Consider the following 17831-nt stretch of genomic DNA (forward strand, 5'->3'; position numbering starts at 1 on the left):
ACAACTAAATACTTTCAGGACACCTGGTCCTCTTATCTAGCCCATTCTGTAGTCTTCCTGTCTACCTCTCTTCCAGAATAGTTTCATCTGTGTTTCTTTTTCTTTTTCTTTGTGTGTCATACAGTTGTTAAGCACTTTAAAATATATTTTCAGGGGCGCCTGGGTGGCGCAGTCGGTTAAGCGTCCGACTTCAGCCAGGTCATGATCTCGCGGTCCGTGAGTTCGAGCCCCGCGTCGGGCTCTGGGCTGGTGGCTGGGAGCCTGGAGCCTGTTTCCGATTCTGTGTCTCCCTCTCTCTCTGCCCCTCCCCCGTTCATGCTCTGTCTCTCTCTGTCCCAAAAATAAATAAAAAAAATAATAATAATAAAATAAAATAAAATAAATAAAATAAAATATATTTTCAGGTGATGTGAAGGGGTGTTTGATTAACGCTGCTTAGCTCTGATGGGGTGAGGTCATGGTCACTATTTGTTTCAAGGCCAGGTGCAGGTAAGAAGCAGTAATGGTGGTCCTTGTGAAGGAAAGGGGTGGTGGTGAGGGGAGTTTCAAGTGACCACAGCCCGATAAAGCAGGTCCTAAAGGTAATAAGTTAGTAAGATGAGGGAATTTGTAAAAGTCCTGATGGAAGATAAATGATCCAAAAACATTTTTATTCAGATGCATTAAACTGAGTCAGGAAATGGATTTGATGTTTGTGTGAACCTATATGTATTTTTACCAGAATGGATGTTCTACTGAGGGCTGGGGTGATGGGGGAAATTTACAGTAATTGCTAAAAAGCAATATAATCTTCCACCTTCACAAACAAACTTAATAAACACTGAACACCAGTCAATATTTCATTAATTACAAGATAGTTCTCATAACCCCGTATTTATATGATAGTCACTAGCATTTCCTTAGTACTTACCATAAATTAGGCACAGTGACATTATCATTATTATCACAGTGCTTTGGATAATTCATTCCATGATCCCCCAAATCGCTGGTCCAGTTCAGAGTCTTCATTTTGGCCTTTCTCCTCCTTGCTGCTCCCCCAAAACCCCGGCCCACTCTCTCACAGAAGATAAAAATGAGCATTTTTTTAAAAAAGTGAACTTGTTCCACATTTCACAGAGTCAAAAGTGACATAATGCACAAAATTATTTTCATCGTATTTGTTACATAAATTGTATATTCCAAATTTAATCAGCTGGTAACATAAAAGTGCAATGTTGCTAGGTCTCAGTGTGGTTGAGTGATAGCTGAGCTGTGGGCCTGCAAAAAAAAGTCTATGGTCCAGGAAGAAAAAGTTTTGCCTCATAGAATCTGATCTCCTTGGGGGGTTGGCTAGGGGCATTTTTATCATTATTATTGTCCCTTTGGCTATTGAAAAGCAGGAGAAAAGTTAATTATAATTAAGCATTCAATCTCTTTGAGGGGTGCCTGGGTGGCTCAGCTGAGCATCTGACTCTTGATTTGGGCTCAGGTCATGATCCCAGGGTCGAGTCCCGGGTGGGGCTCTGCACTGAGCATGGAGCCTGCTTAAGATTCTCTCTCCCCCTCAGCTCCTCCCCCCTGCTCACGCACACTTGTGCTCTCTCTCTCTCTAAAATAAAAAATTAAAAAAAAAATTGTTTTAAAGAATTCAATCTCTTTGAAATTAAAACAGTATTCATTTCAGGGGCCATGAGACACTTAGTAAAATTAGCACTGCCAGGACTGTTATAGATTGTCATGGTGCTAGAAGTTGGGCCACGTGAAATGATGTGGAAGAACCAATGGGAGCGAAAGTGATGCCAGATTCTGCAAGACCCCCTCCACATAGATTGTACACATTTATATTGTTTCTACAAGTTTTTATATAGTCACATCGTTTGCGTAGAAATCATTCTTTTACCAAATGCACTCAAGCTAAATCCTGTCAAGAGATTTTTGACATGGGGAAAAGATAGTTTGACTACTTTTCTCAGGACTTTGAGATTCCTACGAACTGTGATCGTGACTGTGCCAGAATTTATAAGCCAGCCCCATGACTCAACAAAAAGAGAGAAAAAAAATCATTTTTCTTTTTTTCTGTTCATAGCTTGATAATGAAGTTGAAAAGGCAGCAAACCTAGTCATTAGCAACTGGAATCAACAAATCAAGGCAAGTATACATACAAATGTCATTTATGTGAACTCAGTTTTTAGGATCGAAACTTTTTGCCTTTGCATGAATGTGATCATGTGTTGTAGTGTTAGTCTTTCTAAGTGCTAACTGAAGAGAAACATGTTTCTTCACCTGATAGAAATAGATATATCTTTCAACTAAACCAACAGAAGAGCAGAGGTCTAAATATAGTTATTATTTATAACTAACAGACATAGCATTTATTGTATGCCACATGCTATATATTTTTATTAAATCATCACAACACCCCCCCCCAAAAAAAACCCAACCCAATGTGGTATGTGACCTGTATTGTTCCATTTGACAGATGGGTGGGGAAACTGAGACACAGAGAAGTAAATCATATGCCTAAATCTGGTTAATGGTTGAACCAAGAATTGTTATAAGTCGTTGGGTTCCAGAGTCACTGCTCTTACCCATTACACTACACTGACTGCCTCTCTTTATAATCTGTAACTTAGAGCAGGAGACAAATACTATCTGAGTTTTGGATTTATCATTCATAGAAGGGCATTCGTGATCACTGTGTCACTAGTGAGAGGAGTACCGGGAAGGGTGGGGAGCGATATGTAAAGAGGAACACATATATTGATTCCACAAATATGTATGGTCCGCTTCTTGTAGTCCACACTGTACTAGGATATAGTTCCTATTTTCAAGTAATTTAAAATGTAGTTGGCTAGATAACATATGTGCAGGAAACAGTAAATGAATTCTAGGGAGAGGAATTATGATCTGGTGTGAGAATTTAGAGCATATCATTATAGGTTCTTAAGAAGAGAGAATAACAGATGGAACCTATACATATGTACAGAAGATAATTCTAGAATAATCTGGTTTAGGAGGAATTCAAGTAGAAAGAACTAGAAACCAGTGCAGAGGGAATCTGCTAAGAAAGCCCAGTGATCTGTTTTACTAGAACTTGTGCTTCAAAAGTTGAACTCCATTTTCATCTCCAGAGTGTTAATGCCCAAAGAGAACTTTCCCCAGCAGTCAGCTGCTAGTGGCAAATAACTAGAGAGGCCCTCAAAACTATAAGGCAGCCCCAACTCAGCCCTCAGGGTTGACTTTGAAGCTCCTTCATTAAAACCAATGGCTCCATAAGACCAAGGACATTAAGAAATGTTTGAGATAAATGAATTTCTATACCCACAATAGTAGTAGTGGTAAAAAGAATGGTCATGAGAACCACTTTTATAAGAAATGTTTAAAAGTCCCATAATCAGCACCCAGGCATGTGTTTTTAGTTTTGCTCTTGATTTTAGGAGCTTTCTTAAACAGGCTTTGTGTTTAAAAATCCATTCTCTAAATATTCAGCTTTCACCAGAAACTCAATATAACGAACCAAAAGAGAGAAACCGGGCTCAGCAGCTGTAATTGCTTTCAAGAACAAAAGAAGCATCTTTTATTCTTTCCCAGTTCCCAGCAAGTAATTTTTCTAAATAAAATGATCCTATTTTTTTATGAAGAGTGACAGAGAAATTAGAGAACATAAAATTCTTGAGCTCGAATAATTTTCTCCCCAGCTACAGTTGAAGGGTTTCCACATGTAATGAAGTGTGGTCTATCTGGGAGACAGAAATGGAAGCCTTAAAGGACCAAATGCTCTTCCCTCACGCTCTCATTTTTCCGGGGTTGTGTGACTGGAGGCAGAGAGAGAGGGCCAGTGGCTTCCTGTTCCTTGAATTCCCTTTTGCAGAGCCTTCATAGGTTTAGAGACATTTAGAAGGCGTTGCCTCTGATTCCTAAAGAGAGAGGGAACTGAACTTTTCCCTTCATTGCCTGGTTTTGCAGTCCTTGCAACCTTGAGGTGAAAAACTAAACAGTCTTCCAATCAAGCCAGTTCCTGAACAGGCTGAATCCAATTCAAACCAAGTTCTGTTTGTTTATTTTCTCTCTGGAACAGCATCTTCTGCCAAGTTGGAACTGTGTAGAATAGGAAATGATCACCTGACTCATAACCCACTTTGAGGTTTAAGGCACCAACAGAGTAGGGAGACTTTGAACACTTCTTCCTTCCCAACTCCCAGTCCCCTGCCGCAAATGCAGGCCATTTCACAGAATGCCAGTCAAATGCGCAGGGTATCAGGAACAAATCTCCCCTTTGCTTTAAGTTTTAAGAGAGCATCTTAAAATGAGCTCAATCGTGGCCCAGGTTGATTTTTAAAAATGATGCAGGCAGTCTTCCATGTTTGCTGTGATGTTTTCGTGGGAAAGCTGTTCCCTTCATTATGCTAGCTAGAACAATGGTTTGGAGACTTGTAGGCCTTTGTGATTTGGAGAAATGTATAATGTTCTCGAGTGCACTTGCTATAATAAAAAATATACATTGTTTTCAGGGAAAAAATGTTAGCTACTGTTTTATTGTAGGCAGATTTTGAGGTGAGGGCAGAAATGAAGATCTCAAAATACACAATCATTTAAGTTAGCACATGAACACAACTTGTTTCAAAACAGAAGAGTTTTTCTCCTGACATCCATTTCTGATCCGTTTTTGGTTTTTGTATGTTTTTGACTCTAGGCCAAGAAGAAATTAATGGTGAGTACCAAGAAGCATGAAGCACTTGCCCATCTTGTAGAAAACTCCAAGCAAACTGTGACTAAGAAGGAGAAGCAGAAGGTAACCTGTCTTGGCCGGCTGTGTGCATGTGGCTTGGAGACCAACGGGTTTCCTACTCTGACTTCTGAACACAAGAGAACTGGCTGATTCTCTGCTCTGTATGGGGTCTCTGCAGAGCTGTTATGTAGCAGAATAGGAGAGGGATTCTAAATCATTTCTAATCCACATCTATTTTTAAAATTTTTTTAATGTTTATTTCTGAAAGAGAGAGAGAGAGAGAGAGAGAGTGGAGTAGGGGCAGAGAGAGAGGGAGACAAAGAATCCAAAGCAGGCTCCAAGCTCTGAGCTGTCAGCACAGAGCCGGACACAGGGTTCAAACTCACGGATCACAAGATCATGACCTGAGCTGAAGTTGGATGCTTGACCGACTAAGCCACCTAGGTGCCACCCGTGGTCCACATATATTTTTAAATTTTTTAAAATGTTTTTTATTTATTTTTGAAGGAGAGAGAGAGATAGAGCATGAGCGGGGGAGGAGCAGAGAGAGAGGGAGACACAGAATCTGAAACGGGCTCCAGGCTCTGAGCTGTCAGCACAGAGCCCGATGCGGGGCTCAAACTCACAAACTGTGAAATCAGGACCTGAGCCAAAGTTGGACGCTTAACCGACTGAGCCACCCAGGCACCCCGGTCCACATGTATTTTTAAAAGGGATTATTGACAGACGATAAATTAGGCCAAGGGTGTCCAAATTTTTTGATAGGGACCCCTTTCAATATCTCTCAGCCCAAAAAAATTTTTAAAAAAATACCCATTCATATATAATGAATTGTACAATGTACCTTATTGATGTTGTACATAATATAGAGCACTTTATATATTGTACTAATATGTTATGAACATTATAAAACATAAAAAAGTGTTTGAAGGGTGACATAAAGATAAAAAAGTATTTTAAATGATTAGCTAATGATGATGCCTTCAAACGATCACTGAGTGACATTTCCAGGCAAAACATACACTTGGGCAAGTTTCAGCCTTGATCTTAGGAAATGTAAACTCCTGTTTCTAATGCTCCTCTTGGTAGTGTTAAACCTTCTGGTTAACGTCTTGTGAGATTTCACCAGATCGTCCCAGATTTTGCTTTTCCTGTGGGCGATGACGCACTCATAACCAGGAGCCAGAGAAAGCATCAGCTCTGACATTTTCTCCTGGCTTTCTTATGCTTCCATTGGCAGTACTGATGTCAATCTACATCTTCTTAGCAGAAACCTTTTTAAGACATTTGTTAACTTTGTGTGTGTAACCTAATTAAAGCTAGATGATAATTCTGTAAATCCCCACGCCCCGGACACATGCGGATGGCCACATGTCCCAGGATGCTGAAAGTGAAGACATTTGTGAAGGCCTGTGTCAGCTGCCTATGCTGTGAAATCCCCACTCTCCCTCCAGAGCACACAACTGTCTATGTGTGGGCAACCGTGTTGATTCACATGTTAAATAAGAGTAAGCTCCATTACTGTTTTCAGGTAAAAATGAACACAAATAATACTGGAGACATAATAGATTATCTTGCACACTTCTGGTGGTGCGTGCTCCAAATTGGAAACCTTTGAAATAGTATCTTCCCTAAAAGATAGAGTCCCCCTAAGGAAATGTGGGCAGCACCACGGCAACCCAAAACACTATGAAAAGAGAAAGGAACTTGTCATTGCAAGTAACATTATCACTTCATCTGAAGCAACTATTAGTCAAATAACTTAAATTCATTGTTAGCAAGGTTTTACAATGTTCTCATTTCTTCCCATGTCAATCTTTGCAGTATGAAATGATCACAACGCGAACTGAATAATGAGGCAGCTTCTGTGGAGGCAAAAACCACAGTCTGTTCAAATGCTAAACACCAGGTCCAGTCCTAGGCATTCAGAGCCCTCATTAGAAGTTATTCTTCACTGATGTCAAGCAATAACAAAGAGAAAAGCTCAGGGCAGCTAAATGGTGGATTTCCTTTTCCTTTCTTCATTAGCAGCTTCCCTGGGCTGTCGAAGCCAATGGACTTCCTCTGGCCTCCTCCAGACTGATCCTGTAACCATGGCCCTTGGCTGTCATTTTATCCAGACCCTTACCATCTTCATTGCTTTTTCTGGGAGCTTCCTTTGTTTTACTTTTTTTCTTTTCTTTTTTCAGTCCTAAGGCTAAACACCTAAGGCAGCATTCCCTTTTTGCATTTCCCATTGAAGCGCCCCTCATCTCCGACCTGAGCAGGGCTGGCTTTTCACTGCTCAGCAGTTCTTTCTGTTTCCTGCTCAGCAGTCCTTGTTCTCAGCAGAAGCTGATCTAAATCATTCTTCTTCCACCTCCATCCTCACCACCCATCTCAGCAGACTGAGTCTCTCGCCTCCTTCCTCACAGAGTAAATGGAAGTCAGCTCAGCCACCTGCCTATTAAAGTCATATGTGCAATGGGACAAGCCAATTCTTCCTGTGCTTGGATTCCCATCCCATCCTGCCTCCCAGAGATGCTTCTTTTGACTCTTTCTCTTTCTCCTATATCTCGGACATACCCCTCTCTAATAGCTGCTTCTCATCAGTCGACATGTCTTTCCCCACCCTGTCTTGAGAAAGTGGGGAGAGGCAGGGATTCACCTTTTTGTGGCCCTGATCCTCTCCAGATTTTTAATCATCTCCTTTTTACAATAATATTTATTTACAAAATATTTATTTATAAAAATATTTATTAAAAGGGCTGTCTGTGCTCTGTCTCCATTTCCTTACCTCCTGATTCACACCTCAAACTATACTAATCAAGCTTCCCCCCAATCCTACTAAGAGTTTCTTGCCTGGAAAACAATGTCACCCTTGTTGCTAAAGCCAATGTGTACTTCCTGATTCTTATTTTATTTAACTTCTTGGAAGCATTAAGCATTGTTGACTTATGCCTTCTAAAAAAATTCTCTTCTAAAAAAAATTTTTTTACTGTTTATTTTTGAGAGAGAGAGAGAGAGAGAGAGAGAGAGAGAATTAGCGGGGGAGGGGCAGAGGGAGAGAGGGAGACACAGAATCCAAAGCAGGCTCCAGGCTCTGAGCTGTAGGGCTCAAACTCATGAGCCACAAGATCACAATCTGAGCCAAAGTCAGACACTCAACACACTGAGCCACCCAGGTTCCGCAACATTCTCTTAACTTCAGCAATATCTTACTCTTTTGGGTTTTTTTTCTTTTGGGCAATTTTTTCTTTAACTCCTTTATGGACTTCTCTTTTTCTGCCTGACCTTTATATATTGCTTTTCCTGATGATTTCTCTCCTGGGACTCATTCTGTTTTATTCAGCATTGTATTTCCAGGGTCCAACACAGTATTCTCAAAATCAGGTACTCAATAAGTAACCAGTACGCAATAAATATACTCTCAAAGTTTCAACTACCATATCTATGCTGTTAATAACCAAATTTATATCTCCAGCCCAACCAGTCTCTAAACTGCCTTCTGGCACCTCAAACTCAACATCCAAGACTAGAGACATTATTTCCCTCTACCAAAAATATTCTTTATTGCTGTGTTTTCTGTATCTTTTGAATATTACCAGTTAACATAACCTTGCTGTTCTACCTCCTAAATGAAATACTTCTTGAATTTTTCTACTCGCACTCATCTCCCAGACCACCATCACCATCGCTTGGATTACTCTGGCTGATTGGTCTCTTGGCTTTCAGCATTGCTTCCTTCTCCTCCCCCTGGCCCCCACCATCTATAAGCCCACCCAACTTTTCTGAAACTCAAAAATGAGCATATCATTCTCCTTTTTAAAGGCCTCCTTTTACTGGCTTCCTCACCAATTCTTACCCCCATTTTAAGTTCATTCACTCAGGGTCATTTCTGTGAGCACCCAAGTCTCAGCTTACATGTCATTTTAATCCCAAGGCTAGTTTAGGTGCCCCTCTTGGTGCCCCAGTGACACCTAATCCTTGTATCATTCCAGGATTGATCATTCCAGGATTGATCACACAGGATAGTGATGGCCCTGTGGGTCTCTGACTAGAGGGGGGAGACTACCCTAGCTCCCTTTTCTAGTCCCAGAGCCCAGTACGTGACGCATTGTGGCACTCAGTAAATGTTTGATGAATAAATTAATGAGATGTTTGTTCCTAGAGAAAGAAGAAAAAAGAAAAAATCTTCAATTTTTGCCAGATTTTTGGTAGAGGTTTCTGAGAATTTCCTTAAATAAGAATATAAAACTCTACATTCTTCTTTTATATCTATTTGGGATTATTTGTTGTAAATTTGTTGAGCAGAAACTTCTAGTCAATAGCCCTCTAGTGTAGGCTGATGAATGTGAGTAGTCACCTCAAAAGTGACTTCGTTCTCATTGCCAGGGTGGCGGGGGGTGGCGATGAGCATTCTCAGTAAGAATCTAAGGATTATTATGATTTAGCAAAGTATGGCCATGGCACACTTCCAGCCTTTTCACTATATTGTCATCAGGTTAAAATTCACAAGCTCATGTTTCCATAGATAAATGTGGTTCATTACACTTGATATACAAAACCAAATGTGTCCTGTGTAAGTCATACATCAGAGCCGAGGGAGAGCTGAATGGCTAGCATTTCAACTCAAATAATAAAGTGAGTGGTATTAATATTCACCATTTTGGATGAATGTTCTTCATTACTGAAACATTAGTCAAAATGTTCTTAAGCATAAAGAAGGTCATTTTTAAAAGTCTTTGTCTCTGTCCTTGAAATTCCTAAACTGCTTAAGTCCCAGGGATCTTTGGTACTCCTTCACCTGTGGTTTGGGGACCATTTGCATCAGAATTACCTGAAGAGATGGCGAAATTCAGATTTCCCAATCCCATTACAGAACTAAAGAGTCAGTATTGGCACTTGTGGGACCCCAAAAATCTGCAATTTTATAAGCACTCAGGTCCTTCCTAGGCATATTCAAGTTTGAGAATCATTCGTGTTAACACAACTTCCTTTGTTCTCAAAGATGTGAAATTACTTCTCTGAGTATTTTGAGAAATAATTTCAGCTACCCTGGTGCAGAGAATTTTTTATCACTTTGATTTTCCAAAAGACTTCACACTCAGATAGCCACGTTGGTGGCAGGCAAGAGGGGGTTCTTTGTGAAGGAGCAGATCACTGGGGAGCAGGATAAGGGGAAAGCACCTGTCAGCTGCCCATAACTTGTGGTGAACATTAGCATGTGCCTCAGGCTCTTCACCGGTGATCTAGTTCTAAAGTTACATGGCTGCATAATCTCTGCCTGTCCTGGTAGGAAACACCAGGGCACAAGGATTTACCAAATAGAGTACAGGAATCACTAGTAGGTGACAGTCTTGAGCTGGAGGTTCTTAATCTGTGCTTGTTTCCCCTCACCTGTCATTTGGTCTCCTCCTTGATTTGATGAGCACAGGCACATCATGTCACACTTAAGGACCTCAGTTTCCTCATTTGAAAAATTGAAGGAGGGGCTGAAGGAGGGGTGCCTGGGTGGTTCAGTTGGTTAAGCGTCCAACTCTTGATTTCCACTCAGGTCATGATCTCACGGTTCGTGAGTTTGAGCCCCACATCGGGCTCTGCGCTGACAGTGTGGAGCCTGCATGGGATTCTTCTCTCTCTGCCCCTCCCCTGTTCTCTCTCGCTCTCTCTCAAAATAAATCAACAAACTGTAAAAAAAAAAAAAAAAAAAAATGAAGGAATCATATTGAAAGGCCCTTAGGTTTCCTTTCAGGTCTGATACCCCTTTTCTCTGAGAAAAATCTTTGATTTTGTCATCTATAGCTACTGTTTATGACGTTAGCTGGGAGTTGAGAAATGTCTCATTGGGATATACATAATTCTTTACCTGGAATTACAAAGAGCCTTGATAAATGTGTTAATGAATATGTCACACTGACCTTTTCCTTCAGCTCCTCAGTAAACTGAAAAAATCGACTGAAAAGTTGGCAAAAGAAGATGAAAATTACTACCAAAAAAACCTGGCAGGCTGTGCTACCAGGCTGAAGTGGGAAAACACATTAGAAAACTGCTACCAGGTGAGTTCTGTGCTCACATTTTTCTCTTCTTCCATTGGGCTCTGTGAGGCCTTGAAAATGAAGGTCAGATCTACACTTACGGGACCTGATGGTCTCTGCCCTTGGCTAGGACCCTCACTCTAGAGGTGACTTTAGACAAACCACATAACTTCTAATTGTTTCCATTTCTCTGTGGATACAATAACCAGTGAATATTTATTGAGTGTCATTGGCCAGAATCTAATTCTCAATGGGCACAAAGGCACTCAGCTAACTTCAAAAAGTGCTGTCAAAGTAAAGTATTAGGTACTCAGAAATGAGTTTTAGGCCTGAGAGCTGATTTATACAGTAATCACTTAATGCGGTTCCTTTGTGTCTAAGGCTCTGTGGTGGGCACTGGAGCAATAATGACAGTCCCGTCTCAACTTGGGATGTGTACAGTTTAGCAGCAAGGAAGACGTCTAAAGAAAGAATTGTGGCAAATCATCCAATAAAAATTAAGAAGTGTGAACAAGCAAGTCACGAAAGGGAAAATCAAAATCACCGACAAACATATGAAAAGATGCTCAATCACTTGGCAAAAATTAAAAAGTAGCAATGCCAAGTACTGCTAAATAAGAATTGCTGGGAAACAAGAATTCTTGTCCCTCTCTAGTGAGAATAATTTGATGGTATCTAGTAAAACTAAAATGTGCATGTATTTACAACATGCAGGTCCCCTCGTAGGCTTATATCCTAAAAAAAAAAAAATTTACACCTATATACCGTTATGTATAACAATATTTATTGTAGGACAGGTTTATAACAGAAAAAATTGTACACAACCTTCCTGCCTCTCAATAGAGGAATTACTCTAAAAATTGCTCTAATTTAGAAAGTAGACTAATATATCTAGCAATAAATATTAATTAAAACTACACTTAAACACAAATTAACCTCAAAAAACATGATGTTGAAGAAAAGAAACTGCTATTCATACAGGGTATGTAAGTTAAAGCATTTGAAAAACGCACACCTCAAACTACAGTGTTTTTATGTGTGTGTTTGTAAACTTATACATATAGACTGAATGTATGTTGGAGGAGGGAAATGGGAATTCAACAGGCTGCCACATACAGCCTCGCAGCTTGTGGACAGTCTGGCAGAGGACCAAAAAAAACCCCATAAAAAACAAACAAAAAACAAAAAACAAAACACAAAAAAACCCAGGCTTAAAACTTACTCTAACTACTGTATATCTGAATAGCTTGGTTCTCTATTTTTTTTTTTTTTTTAAATTTTTTTTCAACGTTTATTTATTTTGGGGACAGAGAGAGACAGAGCATGAACGGGGAAGGGGCAGAGAGAGAGGGAGACACAGAACGGGAAGCAGGCTCCAGGCTCTGAGCCATCAGCCCAGAGCCCGACGAGGGGCTCGAACTCACAGACCGCGAGATCGTGACCTGGCTGAAGTCGGACGCTTAACCGACTGCGCCACCCAGGCACCCCGGTTCTCTATTTTTAAAGTCAACATAAATATGACCAGCTTAAATAATTCTCAATTCTGGATGCTAAGAACATGAACGTTTGGGTTTATTTTTTCCCCATATTTTAAGTTAAAAAAATGTTTAAAGCAAGGTACAGTTGCAAAAAGAGGCAATCACGATACAATTCGATAAGCACAGTAATGTGTGGATGATAATGGCCAACATGTAACAGGTGCTGCTTATGGACAGGCACTGGGTTAAGTATATCCACTGCATTATATTTTGCATTCATCACAACATTTTGAAGAGGTCATAATTTTATTCTCAATTTATAGTGAGGGAGTGGAGGCTGAGAGACATGATGGAACTTGCCCAAGATGGCAATAAGGTTCAACGTAGGCAGTCTGATGCCACAGCCTTAACCTCTACTCTCTGCTTCGGCGTTAATAGGAGCTGGGCAAGCAGAAATGGAGGAGCTGGGCAAGCAGAAATAAAAGAGCTGTGTTTAGTCTCTTGTTATTGCACTTTCAAGGTAGGATAGATGCAGTTAGGAAAAAACGGGGAAATTAAAGGAGAGACAAAAATTAGGCCATAGAGGAAGAAATGAGAATAAACCCTTCTTTAATTTATGCCTTCAAACATAGGGTCCTGGTATTTTCCTTGCTTTTGTTGACTAGGTTTTACATGCAGATGGTGAGAAAGGGCCAAGGATTTAATTTCCAACCTTATCCATCTGAAACCTGGCCCTCCAAACTGGCTCTGGTCTTGCCTCATCCCCTGGGACTGCTCAGTGGCATTGTGGTTGTCCACAGAGGCTGGCTTCCTTGGAAGCCCTGTTAGATTATGGGAAAGAAATTGCTGTTCCCATCCCATCTTCCAGACACCCTTCAAGGGTGATAAGAAAAATATTTCTCTATGTCTTTACCCTTCTCACCTCTACATCACGGCAATGGAGGATAATTATGGTTCTTAACCGGTATGGCTGCCATGTCTGGTGTAGGTGACATCCAGTTGGCCTTCAAAATGTCTTAGATAACTGCTCTTAATGACTACCTTCTCAGAGGCTCTTACTAGGTCTCTCTTTCCTTTTTTCTAAGTTTTCTTTCTTCCTATTAGAGTCCTCCTACACCTGACCTCCAGACCCATCCCCCTTTTAGCAGCATTAACTTTTATATTGAAGCATCATGGAAAGGATCTTCTTTGTTTGTAAAGATTCTCTGATGGTGACAAGATACACATTTATTTACATTTTGAAAGATGTCTTTGCAGACAAACAAAAACACAGACTCTTAAATATAGAGAACGAATTGGTGGTTGCCAGAGCAGAATTGGGGGAGGGAAGATGGGTGAAATAGGTGAAGTTCCCTATAAGCGAAGAGTACACTTACATGATGAGCGCTGACTCATGTATAGACTCGTTGGATCGCTATATTGTACACCTGAAACTAATATAACTGTATGTTCATTACACTTGAAGTTTTTTTTTTTAAAAATCCTTTCAACTCAGCTTTAAAAATATTTAAGACTCAAGATTTTTTATTAGAATCTAAGTCAGGGCACCTGGGTGGCTCAGTCAGTTAAGCCTCTGACTCTTGATTTCAGCTCAGGTCATGATCTCATGGTTTGTGGGTTTGAACCCACATCAGGCTCTGCACTGACGGTGAGGAGCCTGCTTGGGATTCTCTCTCTCTCTCTCTCTCTCTCTCTCTCTCTCTCCCTCTCTCTCTGCCCATCCCCACTCATGCTCTCTCTCTCTCAAAATATGTAAATGAATAAACATTTATTTTTAAACAATTAACAAAGAATCTAAGTCAAAATCAGAATCTCCATGAGGAAAAGAAAGATTTCTTTTCGTCCTTCTTGTGTCCTGGTTTATTTTTTACCAGCATGCCAGCAGCCACCAATCTTTCACCCCCTCTCCCTTTTAGTTCACATACTCCCTTTTACTGCAGCCTCTTTAGGGCCACCTTCTGCCTCCTGAGTCAAGCCCAGCCTTTCAAACGCACTCGAGACAACTTCTGCCAAGTAAGTCATCCTTGCCTGGCCCTAACCAAGAACGATTCCCTTATTTTGTATTCCCTTGACTTGTTTATACTCAGTCCACACCAACAAGTCGCTGACTCACATATCACTGTGTTTACACCATTGTTTGCAAACTCAGAAGTAGAAAGTTATATTCATAAAGACACATAACAAAAGTGGGCTGAGCAGAATTAAAGGGGAATTTTATTGTAAGTGTGGGAGGTGGAAATGTGACAACAAAGTTCCCTCATTTTCATTTTTTCCTCCATTCTTCCACCAATCTTCTGCAAAAATGGAGTATAAGAATTCATTCAAATGTCCTCTAAGGTATCCTCCTACCCCTTCTTACTCTCCAAATTAGATTTACAAATTCTTTCAGAGAACATTCATTGACCTGCATTTGAGGCAGGATTTACTAGATCCCAAGAAACGTGAGGTTTCAAATGTGGTTATGAAGTTATAAAACCAATTCCATAAGCCACATGTAAAATTAGTCTTATTATTTATAATCATACTATGTTCAAGTCATATTTCCTACCCTCCAAGAAAAAACAGTTCAGCTGGTAGAAATAATCTTTAATATATTTTGAAAAATAATAGCCACGCTAGTAAGAATTACCAAGAGCCAAATGTTTGGTACTAACAGAACTTACTCAAGGAACTATTTATTTTAGAAACTTATTTGCAGTAAGTGTCAAGGGCATTAAGAACGTTCACTTTCTCAACCAGTATTCTTCATCTGAACCACAGAACACAGAAAATAATCTGAGTGGCTGCTCCCAGTTCTCCTAAGGGTTGTAGTGACTGGTACCAATCTAGATGCAGGGGGGCAGATGGTCACTCACAAGGTGTAAAAAGCTGCCTTATGACCTTAGGCCTTAATCCTCTCCTAGAACCCATGTTGAAAAACATAAATTTCTTTCTATAAATCCATCTTGAGAACATAGCTGAAAAACAAACCAATTTCTGCTCAAAATACATTAAAAACAAAAGGGAGGAAACAATTCAGCCGGCTAACATTAAGAGGACGGCTAAATGAATCAAATACACTATATGCAATCCCACAAATAGACCATATTCAGTGGTGTTTTGGGAGACTAACAACATGAAAAATTGCTTTTGTATAAGTTAAGTGAAAAAACAGGGTACCAATTTGACTAATTTGATAGATAATTAGAAAGAAAAAATCTTACATACACGCCACCTAGATGGACTGAAATACACCAAAATGCTAATGGGTTATCTCTAGGTGGAAGAATTAAAAATAATTTTTAAATTAAATTTTTTGTGGCCCTTCATAGTCCCAAGATAATGTTTCAAAGCAGCTAGCATGCTTGTTAAAATTCCAATTCCTGAGCGGAATCATCCCTAAATGGGATGAATCAGAACCTTTGAATGGTTTTAGGAAGGCATCTGGGTGATTGCTATGCATACTAAAATTTGAGAGTTCTTGCTCTAGAAAGAACATGATATTTCTTTGATCAGTTTTATGAAAGCAATTTAGATGAAATCTGTCCAAATTTCTTGGGTAGTGCAGACCAGGAGGCCAGGACAGAAGGACCAAAAAGAATGAATGAAGAGGATGAATTCTCACAGTGCCTGGGCCACAGATAGACTTCAAATCTGCTAACTCTGACCATACTCTCCACGTACACACTATTGTAAAAGCAGAGGAGGACAGTTTCAGTTGCTTCAGAGTATTTTGCTTCTCTGCCACCCACTTTATACAAAAATAAAATGATAATAGAAAGCAATAATTCATTAGATGAGATATGGATTTCCCCTTTGCACAGTGGAATTTATCTCTGCCTCTTTTCATGAGCAAACATAGATCATTTTAATGATTTCCCTGAAATGTAATTAAAATCTCTTAACCATTACCGTCTCCACCAAGGGATACTGGTTGTTCCAGTCTCAAATTGAGGCTAGTGGCTCAGCACTTGTCAAAATAAGGAAACAGCTGCCCACTAGGATACAATGTGTTCTTAAACACATTGTTTTTTCTCCTGTCCTTTGTTCATGGTGCTAAACTAGAACAGGTGTTTCTCTAAATCTTTCTCTAAGGTGTAAAGTCTCTTATTGAAGATGGTTCCAGTTGAGGTTCAAGCAACTGAGCAGAATTTGTCCTATAGATTGGTTAGGAAGCATATATCTCTGTCCTTGGAAGAAGCAATACATTGGATAGGCTACTTTTCTGTGTCTTTAATCCTATATCTGGGAAACTGAGGGCACACAACCACTTTCATGGCTGGTGCCTGACAGTATTGAAGACAGACTCAGGAGATTAAGAACAGAAACAAAGGCATTTTTCTCCCACTGACTTATAAAAGTTGTATAGCTTCTGACTCAATAAAGAAGTGGCCATGGGAGAGCAGAGCTCTGGCTTCTTGCTTCAAGAATGTCATGACACTTGGCACAGAATTGAAATTTTCATGTGATCGGCATAAATTTTCATAGTTACTGCCTGAGCTTTTTACTACTTGCATTTAATAGCAGTGTTAAAATGACTATATACCAATAAACAAAACATGGAATATACATAGAATGGAATATTATTCAGCCTTAAAAAGGAAGGCCATTCTGTCACATGCTACATGGGTAAAACTTGAAGACTTCATGCTAGGTGAAATAAGCCAGACACAAAAGGACAAAATTTATATGATTCCTCTTATGTGAGATACCGAAGGTAGTCAAATTCATAGAAGACATAAAGTAGAATGATGATTGACAGGGGGTATGGAAAAAGGGGTATGGGGAATTTGGCTTAATGGGTAGAGTTTCAGTTTTGCAAGATGAAAAAAGTTCTGGAGATGGATGATAACTATAGTCGCACAACAATGTTGAATGTACTTAATGACACTGATGTGTACACTTAAAAGTGGTTAAGGGGCGCCTGGGTGGCTCAGTCGGTCAAGTGTCTGACTTCAGCTCAGGTCATGATCTCACAGCTCGTAGGTTCGAGCCCCACATCAAGCTCTGCGCTGACAGCTCAGAACCCGGAGCCTGCTTCGGCTTCTGTGTCTCCTTCTCTCTGCCCCTCCCTCCCTCACTCACGCTCTGTTTCTCTCTGTCTCAAAAACAAATAAACATCGAAAAAAAAATTTTCCAAAGTGGTTAAAATGGTAAGTTTTATGTTATGCAAGTTTTACCACAATTTAAAAAAAAATAAATTTTTACAAAAGTTTAAAGTGACTATGCACCATAGATAAAATAACAACTGAATGTGAATGTGATCTACCACAGGGATATAAAGGACCGCCATACTGTATTAGGTCAGTGGGCCCTATAGATGTGCCTGGAGAGGCAGATGGGAGAACCCAATGATCTTTGTGACCACCCCCCTGCACTACCCCCACCCTGCCAAAGGCCTTGAGAAGGACTTGACCTTCTTACTTCCTATGGAAATGCTACCCACCAATTTGACCAAAGCCTTCTTCATGAAAGACTATTGCTGAGTCCTCTTTATCGTGTGGCATGGAGTTGGGTGGGATGGTGGGCGTGAGAGCAACCAACCTGACCTCTGAACAAAGCAGGGACGCCCAGGCTTTGTCCTTACAAAAATGGGATGATGAGCATGTGGTCTTGGGCACCTGCCACCTCCATCAAAGCCCAAAGTC

General features: G+C 40.2%; 1 protein-coding gene across 6 annotated transcripts in view; it reads left to right on the forward strand.

Moving 5' to 3' along the window:
• Window positions 1-17831, forward strand: part of NOSTRIN (nitric oxide synthase trafficking) — a 58767-nt gene that overhangs the window by 26611 nt on the left and 14325 nt on the right. For 5 of the 6 annotated variants that reach the window (XM_025934807.2, XM_086718825.1, XM_086718824.1 and 2 more), the window contains 3 exons: window positions 2066-2128; window positions 4674-4772; window positions 10622-10747. In XM_025934807.2, coding sequence (XP_025790592.1) covers window positions 2066-2128; window positions 4674-4772; window positions 10622-10747 — 288 coding nt within the window. The remainder of the gene's footprint in view (window positions 1-2065; window positions 2129-4673; window positions 4773-10621; window positions 10748-17831) is intronic. The other variant, XM_086718823.1, reaches the window with a different exon arrangement.

The sequence above is a fragment of the Puma concolor genome, chromosome C1 (genome assembly GCF_028749965.1).
Source record: "Puma concolor isolate L17-30 chromosome C1, mPumCon1.1.hap2, whole genome shotgun sequence".
NCBI lineage: Eukaryota > Metazoa > Chordata > Mammalia > Carnivora > Felidae > Puma > Puma concolor.